Source organism: Paralichthys olivaceus, chromosome 4 (genome assembly GCF_024713975.1).
Source record: "Paralichthys olivaceus isolate ysfri-2021 chromosome 4, ASM2471397v2, whole genome shotgun sequence".
Classification (NCBI taxonomy): Eukaryota; Metazoa; Chordata; class Actinopteri; order Pleuronectiformes; family Paralichthyidae; genus Paralichthys; species Paralichthys olivaceus.
The window spans coordinates 22,654,982-22,664,962 of NC_091096.1; the positions used below are offsets into that span (position 1 = coordinate 22,654,982).

The window sequence follows — 9,981 nt, forward strand, 5'->3', positions numbered from 1 at the left end:
TGCTCAGACATCACTCGCATCTCACTTTCTCTCACCCTCACGCACTTCAGAACTCCACACACACTCTCCCGTACAGGACACCACCGAGCTAAAGGAAACATGAGTTACTCCAGTGACATCTACAGCAGCAGCTCCTATCGGAAGATCTTCGGAGATGCCCCCCGCTCCGGTCGCGTTGGTCTCGGAGGCGGCAGCAGCAGCAGCCCGTCCCGTCTGCATTCCGCTGGTTACCGCAGCAGCCACCGCACCTATGGATCCCCCCCCGTGATGTCCTCCGCCACCTACCGCAGGTCGGCGGCGTCCGGCCGCGTCTTCTCCTCCATGCCGGACTCCGGAATGGACCTGACACAGTCCACTGCTGTCACCAACGAGCTGAAAATCATCCGCACCAACGAGAAGGAGCAGCTGCAGGGACTCAACGACCGCTTCGTGTCCTTCATCGAGAAGGTGCACAACCTGGAGCAGCAGAACAAGGTTCTGGAGGCAGAGGTGACGCTGCTGCGACAGCGCCACAATGAGCCGTCTCGCCTGCACGAGCTGTACGAGCAGGAGATCCGCGAGCTGCGGGCGCGCGTGGAGGAGCTGACGCACGAGAAGAGCCAGATGCACCTGGACTGCGTGCAGATGAACGAGACGCTGGAGCGCGTGCGGGAGAAGCTGGAGGAGGAGAGCCGGCTGCGCGAGGAGGCGGAGGGCGCCCTGAAGGGCTACCGGAAGGACGTGGACGACGCCACGCTGGTGCGTCTGGAGCTGGAGAAGAAAGTGGAGTCGCTGCTGGACGAGATCGCCTTCCTCAGGAAAGTTCACGAGGAGGAGCTGCAGGAGCTGCAGACGTCTCTGCAGGCCACACAGGTACACCCCCAACCCGGGTCCACACGGCCTGGAGCTCCGCAGTCTGACAGGTGGTTGATCATGGTCCACATGTCAGATTTATCATTCACCTGTAGTTTTCACACTTACACTAGACTACTCACATGGTCTTTAATCCTCATATATCCAGACATGATTCTCAATAAACCAGCACAACACATGTTGCTGCAGGGACTGAGGCTGGTGGACTGACAGTGACTGGAGGTTTTCCCTATGTTTCCTAATGAGTCCAATAGATTGCAAAGAGAATGATCAAATGCCTGATTGCTTTGAAGAGACCTCATAAACTGGCGATAATAATAATACAGGTGCATAAATGGCAGTTTATGTAGACTGCATAGGTGCTGCAGGAATCCAGTGATAATGTAATGACAGAGTTGCTCTGCAGCCCACGCTGCGTCCTCCACTGCGCACTAATTATAAGTGATGGCACTGCAGTTCCGTTTCAGCTCCACGCGCTGTCCCTCCCTCCTCCCCCCTGCAAACTTTAACATGGAGTTTGTCTCAGCCCCTTTTTTCTGCACTGAATATGTGGTAAAACTGTGTGGGGGGTGTATGCATCACGGCACAGAAGAGCGTCCACACACTGTAGCAAAGTCATTATAAACGCAGAGGGTTTGGTGAGGGGGGGAGGGGGCAGAGCAGGGAGGGAGGGGGGATGCAGATACATAGCGCATAATCAAAGGGTGTGGTTGTCCCCAGGGGGGCAGCTAGCGGGACATAATCTGAGAGGCACCACACACCCAGCAGTTTGTTTTAATGTGCACTTCAAGGTAAACAGTAGTCAAAAGAGCAAATATGGTCAAAGTTTGACCCAAAAACTTTTTTTTGCCACAATTGCACATGGAGTTGGTTTCATTAACAAAACCATCAACAACACTGGCTTGTGTTCAAATATTAAAGCTCCTGGAGTTGATTTACAGATGGAGCAAACAAAAACCATGACTGTGAAGGTGGGGGATGCTGCAACTCTGTGTAGAAGTCAATTCACTGAATGTGCAGGAGTTCATGCATTTGAGTGATGGTTGCTGTGTAGATTTCTCCAGGGTTCCCCCGCTGCAGAGAATAGAGTTGCCATCTAAGCTATTACACCACAGCTCTCTCCAGCAGAGAGAGGCCTGACTCAGCAGTCGATGAATCAGTGCTGCGGCAGTCCACCTCGCTAGACTGCACCTCAGCTTATCAACACCCCTCTCACCTTGTATATATGTATATGTATACTGTATGTCACCAGAAGTATGTAGTGCTTCAGAGAAACTGTAGGCAAGTAGTATCTGTACTGTTGTTGAAATACTGGTTAGTTAATTTATGTAAACCAATGTGTTACAGTAGCCCTAAATACTGTTCAGAAGATAGACATATTTACACATATTGTGCATTTTTCCAGTGCAACAAGAAAGGTGTGTTTGTGAACAATAATTCATATGACACTGGTCATCAAATTGTCTTCTTCTCTGATCAATCCTGCACATCAGCATCAAGTTGGATTGTTTAATGATGAAATAAAACCTTTTTCATCTGGGGTAATGTCATGACAAATGATTCAAACTAAATACAAAAGACAACCCCCAAATCATGTTTATTTTCCACTGATATGATGATATCTGATATAAACGTAAAAACTGTCCTCTGTCCTCCTATACGCCCAGGTGTCAGTGGAGATGGACATGAGTAAGCCAGACCTGGCTGCCGCCCTGAAGGACATCCGGGCTCAGTACGAGAACCTGTCTGCCAGGAACCAGGTCCAGGCAGAGGAGTGGTACCAGTCCAAGTTTACCACCGTGACCGAGGCGGCCGCCCGCAACCAGGACGCCATCAAGCACTCAAAGGAGGAGCTGAGCGAGTACCGCAGGCAGGTGCAGGCCCGCACCCTGGAGATTGAGGCCCTCAGGGGCCACAATGAAGCCCTGGAGAGGCAGATTGCGGAGATGGATGATCGCCATAACAATGAAATTGGAGAGATGCAGGTATGAGAATAACAAGGCGTCATTTATTTTCTTAATTCTAAAAAGAGAGACCTAATCAGGCCACACAGCCTGAGATATGAACTATAGGACGGCCTAAATCACTTTTATACTAAACTTACTTCAGCACAATAATTGAAATATTTTCTAAAATGTTTGTCATTTTCAGTCTATATGACAAAACAATGCTATTTCACAGTGTGATTCTCTCTCTCTCTCTCTCTCTCTCTCCCTCTCTGTGCATGTGTGTGTGTGTGTGTAGGACACCATTCAGCAGCTGGAGAACGCTCTGCGCAGCACCAAAGGAGAAATGTCCCGTCACCTGCGAGAGTACCAGGATCTGCTGAACGTCAAGATGGCGCTGGACATTGAGATCGCTGCCTACAGGTTGGCCACAGTACAATCAATACAACAGTGAACAGTATGGACTGAATGAACCTGACTTTAGGTGCATGTGTTAAGCTGTGCAACTCATAATCCTTTGCTTATTATTGATATGATGTATTTAAAGATGTGTTTATTTATGATATAGATGTGAGGTGTCCTAATGGGTGTCTAGAAAGGAACAATGAAATAAGATTTAGTATTATTTTTGTATGTTTTTGTTTTGTTCATATTTATGAAATTCAGTGATACGCTTACAAAATAGGCAAAATTCCCCACAAGTAATCAACCTTTCTATCGTTTTTGAAAGATAAATTACAGGTAAAATTAGTATTTATATTTGATTCAATTTTATTCATGTATGTCTTGAAAAATTAATTCTACATTAAAATGAGCCGCACTTTAACCCCAACTTTTATTTCAAGCATTTTAAAGAGAACACTCAGAAGACTACAGACACAGCGTGAAACCTTACCACAGTCTCACTCAGCAACAGTGATGATGTTCAGGGCAAATAAACACAATCAGACCACAGAGGTGCTGCCACTGATACTCCAGTGACATTAGATCCCTCAGGAGAGATACACTCAGAGAATAATTGTAACAAAACCAGACTAGAAGGTCGTCATCTCTTTTCTCCTCCTGCTCTCTCTCCCTTCATCCCCTTCTCTCTCTCTCTCTGTCCATACAGGAAGTTGCTGGAAGGTGAAGAATGCCGCCTCAGCTCCGTCGGTGGTGCCATGGTCCAGTCGGGCTACCCTGGCTTCTCCTACATGTCTGCCAGAACCTACACCCTGGGAGCCTACAGGAGGTTCGGTGCCAAGCCTGAGGAGGAGGAGGAAGAAGAGGCGGAAGAGGAGAAGGAGGAGGAGGAGGGAGATGATGGAGAGGAAGAGGGTGAGGATGAGGGAGAAGAGGGAGAGGAGGGTGATGACCAGGAGGAAGGTGAGGAAGGGGAAGAGGAGGAGGAGGAAGAAGAGGAGGAGAAGCCAAAGGGGAAGGAGGAGAAGGAGAAGGAGAAGAAGAGCTCCAACGGAAAGAACAGCAAGAGCTAAACTGCTTGTTTCACCATCTTCATCATCTTCAATGAGACATCCCACATCCCACCAATCACTTATATGGATCTGGTTACTGTTCACATCATCGCTTACACACACACACACACACACACACACACACACACACACACACACACACACACACGCACACACACTCACACCTTCTGTGTCGTTGTCTGTTTTCTCTGTAACTCAGAAGTGATTAGTTCAGCTGTTATTAGACAGAGAAGGAGCTGTAGAAGGAAACAGATGTGTGAGATGGGCAGAAGAGTTGAAATCATCCTCACAGGTCACCACCATTTTACGTCACAGAGAGATGCACAGGAGGCGATCATACATCAAAGTCTCATTAGTTTGAAATAAGGAATGATTAAATTTTTTCTCACGTGAGCAACAGTAAATGTGCCATTAATGAAGAATATTCACAGTAAGAGCAATCAATACCTAGAGTGTAACAATGTTGTCACAGCACACAGACATTAAAGATAAATGCACAGAAACTCGGAGCATGTGAAACAGCCAGTCCAACTTTTACGGTGCTATTTGATTTTTACGTATAAAAGTTGGGGAGCAACTGTAGGTGAACTCTACCAGCTCATTCCTGAATTTTGCAGTCTGAGGGAATGAAAACGCTTCTATTTAAACTGCAGCTCAACCCCCACATGCTACACAGCAGGTGATTGCTTCTCACTCCCCTCTTTCCTTCCACTCCATCAATCCCCACTTAATTCCACACCTCATCCCACCACGACAAGATGAAATGTACCATTGAACCATTCAAGCCCTTTCTTCCATTGTCTTTAATTTACTGCAGCATCACAGCCCTGCAATAATGGCAACCCGGAGCTCAGTAAAACTGTATATACAGTAAGTGTGTTGGAGGAGGAGAGCTGCAGCTTCTCCACGAGAAAGTGCATCTATGAGAATGAAAAGTATAGAGTTTAAATTGCTGCTGAATATATATATATATATTTTTGGGAATATGATTTATCCCCCTTTTGATTGATTCATTTGTCAATGATTTATCAGCCACATCACCTGTCAGAGTGCAAAATTGATAATTAAGCCCAATTGCTTATATTCGTTCCCTTAATTTTCAGAGAAAAACAACTATTTTTTATTTCTCCTCACTCAAACATGTTGGTATTTAAGTTGGAAATAGGAAGCAAAGTGAAAATGAGCGTGGCTGTTGGTGTCAGGCAGCTGAAGGTGACACTGACAGTCCTCAGCACAGACTGCAAGTGGCAGGTGGGCCAGATGCTGCTGGGTACATGGTTATATGGTAGAGTCGCATATAAGGGCTATTTTCACCCTAATATTCTTCCCCCACTTCCCCCTGAACTGCCCTGCCCTTCTTTTTTGACAAATGAATCAACCAACAGGCATAAATGCATGGCCTGACTCTTGAAGCTTGAACTTTTTCTGGATGGGATAGATTTTTGCTTGTTGTGTGTTCAATTTAGAAAAATTAAAAAACTTGCCTTAACCATGACTGAAAGATAAAATAAAAACATGTTTTCACTTGCATCTCACTTGTTTCTGATGAGTGCTGACACTTTTCAGACTGCTATACAACTGTGACTGTACGTGCTGCTATCTCCTGCAGTGATATTCCTCTCAAAGCCAAATAAAAACATTTATTAACCAAACTCCATCTCTGTGTCTTCAAATATAGATGTTCAGAGCTTGTAATATAAGTTAATCATGACCATGGGTTTGGAGATACAATGATTTCATTGAATATAGTATTGTAGATAGTTTGTGGTATAGAGCTAAATTGAATAATGAGGCTAATCTGTACAGATAATGATTACAGATGATCATTAATTCCCCAAGAACTAGTACTAGTAATAAAAGTACAAGTAAAAAGTCAAAGATGTACTCAAGGGAAAATACATTAACAACTGGAACTTTTTTACTCACGTAAAAGTATTTTGTACTTGCTTGTATATACTTAAATGTAATAGCACTTGCCAAGTATCCTGTACCCTAATGCAAGGGTCAACTACATCTGAATCTCATCTGAATCCATTTCAGATGCTGCTGCTGATGCTGATGCAGTGATGCTGCTGCAGGAGGTGGGATTTAATGTATACATATAAATGTATAAAAACTATATGTTAATATGTACTAGAAAGTGCAGACATATGCTGACATACAGTACATTGTCGAGTGAAAATAAAAAGTACAGATATATAAATAGAATAGTACAGATACATGAAAAGTACAGGTTCAGCAAAGTAACTAAGTAAATGTCAACCACCACTGATCTTTGGGTGAAAGGCATCTACCACAAACCAACACAACTTTGCATTGCTGCAAATTAAAGCTTTATTTTTTTCATTCAAACATTGTGCACATTGTCTCAGTCACTTGAAGCTGCTTACAGTAGCGACAGCCACTCTACCTTCGACAGTGTTTCTGAACAACCCTCCCCATAACGCTTTCTGCCCCATCAACTTATAACAACATTATGTGAGTAAAATTCAAGGACTGATACTGGAGGCAGGGCCTTGTGTTGTCACAATGGGTGTGGTCGTGGTACCACTGGTGTCATGGAGCCTGCTCTTGCTGCAGGGGTAGGGGATTCCAGATAAACAGTCTGGCGTGGGGCCACTGCACTGATTTTCTTGTTTACACATGTGCTGTTCCTACTGTTACCTGTCAAAAAATCTTCTGTGAAAAAGCCTAAATCAGTTGCTGTTGTGCATTAATGAAATAAATGTGTTCACAAAATGTGTTCTTCTCGTCACAAGCCTGCCTGCAGTCTTCAGGCTGCAGTTGATGCAATGGCTGCAGCTGCATAATATCTGCTGGGTGTTACTATCAGCTCATCTCAGCTTGTGCTTGCCTGCACCCAGAGGTGAAAGAGGGAGGTGGCTTTGATGGATGGTGTTTGCCTATGTTGGCCCACCAGCACTGCTGTCACCAGCAAAGAGCTTCATCACAGCCTGGGACTGTTTATTTCCTGCCTCACAGGCTGTATTCCTGTTCCAGTGTGTGTGGGAGGGAGAATCAGCATAGTGGCAAAAACATTATCAGCACTAACATGTAATCAATAGCAGTGTCAGAGCAGCACGAGGAGATATACAGAAGAAATGTTTTTCATTTAAAGAGAAGATGAAATGGAGCATGTGTGCAAAGTGAATGTAACATGACGCAGCAAAGTAAAGCTGCAAAAATCCTCTCTGGATGTGCTAGGACAAATAACAAGAGGTTGGATACAGTCAGAGACAGATCACTGTATATAACCCTTTAGCAGAGATAAGGAGCAGATTGGATTAAGGAGGCAGATCCTGGAATTTGTTTCACTTTCTTAGATTTTTTTCTTTCTTCAGATATTGGACATTATTCTGCATTTCTGGGAATTTATGAGAAGATCTTTATGAAACATCAGAAAATGTTGACTTCTGTAACAGGTGAAATTTTAAGCAGTTTGCACAACATTTCTGTGAGTATATGATCTCAATATAAGTATAAATGTAATATTTTCATAAAGTGGCTAATCAGCCCTGGCAAAGGATTGTGCTCTTAGAGGGTCATCTATCAATATCCTCCTCGAAGGTTGTATGCCTCTGTTTATTATTATTTTCTACAACTTATTTTTTAAGGCTTATTTTTTACCTGAACCATTCGAGGTCTTGCCATGATGATCGAGGTGGGTATATGTTTGAGTTCATGTTCTGCCCAGAGGTCAATGTTATATAAAATAAAACTTTTGAGCTATATCACTGATGCTACTGACAAACTTCCTCAAAGGTTGAGTGTGTAGGTCTATCTTCAGATGTTTTTATTACCATATAATCACCTATAACAAAAAAATCATCGCGTTTTCATCAGTCTATGCGCCTTAAACATTGAGATATGGTCCTCCACTTTCAACAGTAGCACAGAATAGAGAAACCAATGAACTCTTATCTTTCATTCTTTTAAACTATGGCAGAGCATTATCATTTTCTGTCATTTTAATATACACATTGATGACCCAACTAATGGTTTTACAACTGAATTCTTATAATCTAGTCCAACATGTGACTGGTCCAACCCATAACCTGGATTATTGCATCTGGATTATTGCAACGCCCTGTATACATACCTCAGCCAAACCGTAGTAACTCATTTGCAGCTTGTTCAAAATGCTGCTGCTCGTATTTTAACAAAAACAGATCGTAGGGCTCATATCACGCCAATCCCTTCTCTGGTTACCAGTTAAATTCAGGATTGATTTTGAGCCCATGTTTATAAAGTTAGAAATGGGCTGGCCACCACATACATTTTGCAGCTCTTGACTCCCTACAATTCCAGTTGTAACCTGAGATCGGCCAGCCTGTCCCTGTTGGCTGTCCCTAGGTCAAGGCTGGCTGTTCAAGGTGACCGTGTTTTCTCTGTCAGGGCCCAGAGGCTCTGGAACCCCATGCCTGATGAGATAAGACTCACCAAATCACTACCGATCTTTAAATCACTGCTCAAAGTGTATCTTTACAGGAAAGCATTTCTACAATTTGACGAGAATTATTTTCATTACAACTATCAGTTTTACAGAGTTACACAGAATTACCCCCCCCCCCCATCTCTCTCTTTTTTCTACTCCCTCTTCGTCACCCACTTCTCCTCTCTTCCCAATTTTTCTCCGCTCACCCCAACTAATTGAGGCAGATGGTCGCCCACACTGAGTTTGGTTCTGCTAGAGGTTTCTTCCAGTTAAAAAGGGAGTTTCTCCACAGTCGCCGAAGTGCTTGCTCATTGTGGGGACTGTTGGGTTTCTCTAGAAACGTAATGTCTCGACCTTAATATGTTATGATTTGGCTCTTACATTGGAATGAACTGAATATTATTACTTGTTACAGTTGATTCTTTATTTTGCCATTAATCGATCAATGCATCTTGAAACCAAAACTCTTTAGTTAGAGAGAGCCCCAAAACCAAAACCTAACACCCAACAACAGCACATGTAAAAAAATATTCTAATTATTTTGGTGGCCTCAGATATCCTGAAGGATCTTGTCATCCTGCATACAGACATCAAACCGGACAACATTATGTGTATCATCCATAGACTGTATATAAAGAGGTATCAACATGCAGGACCAGCCACTCAGGGTGAAGTTAACTGACTTTGAGATGATAACACCAGTGAACTCTCCTTGTCATTCTGATGAGAGTGTAGACGTACAGCCACAGCCTCCTCTGGCATCATGAGAAAACTGCTGAGCAGAATCAGAAAATTATTCTCAAGCCTAACAAACTGCTTCCGTCTTAAGGTGGATGACTGAATTATAATTTCTTACTGTCTTTCTTCATTGGTGTTTGTCTAATGTACTATATACGTTTTAATACTTTTCAATACTTTTAATGATTTATTTATTCTTTTTTGATACTTTTTAATACATTTTATACTTTATAATACTGTGTAATATTTTTACTACTTTTCAATACTTTTAATGTTTTATTAATATTTCTTTGCTACATTTTGATACTTTATAATACATTCAATTGTTTTAGTACGTTTTAATGCTGTGTTTAATATTTTTTACTACATTTTACTACTTTTAATGATTTTTTATACTGTGTAATACTGTAAATATTTCTTCATCATTTAAATACCTTGAATAATTGTTCTCTCTTACAATGTGTCAATAAAATGTATAGATTGTATTTCAGTACACTGCCTCATCATTGTACAAAGGCAACAAAAAGTCCAGGCC

The 9,981-nt window shown here is 42.9% G+C and overlaps 1 protein-coding gene across 1 annotated transcript; it reads left to right on the forward strand.

Annotated features, from left to right (window-relative positions):
- Positions 1-5,925, forward strand: neff1 (neuronal intermediate filament family member 1). The gene is made up of 4 exons (XM_020093863.2): positions 1-852; positions 2,520-2,837; positions 3,097-3,221; positions 3,910-5,925. Exons 1-4 carry the CDS (start codon positions 100-102, stop codon positions 4,271-4,273), a joined length of 1,560 nt encoding a protein of 519 aa, XP_019949422.2. The 5' UTR covers positions 1-99; the 3' UTR covers positions 4,274-5,925.
- Positions 5,926-9,981: the final 4,056 nt, after the last annotated feature.

Bases quoted from the DNA above. Each gene is read 5' to 3' on its own strand.
- neff1 (XM_020093863.2), top strand. From the start codon at position 100: ATGAGTTACTCCAGTGACATCTACAGCAGCAGCTCCTATCGGAAGATC. The intron at 2,838-3,096 runs GTATGAGAATAA...GTGTGTGTGTAG, and splicing joins ATGAAATTGGAGAGATGCAG to GACACCATTCAGCAGCTGGA. The intron at 3,222-3,909 runs GTTGGCCACAGT...CTGTCCATACAG, and splicing joins ATTGAGATCGCTGCCTACAG to GAAGTTGCTGGAAGGTGAAG.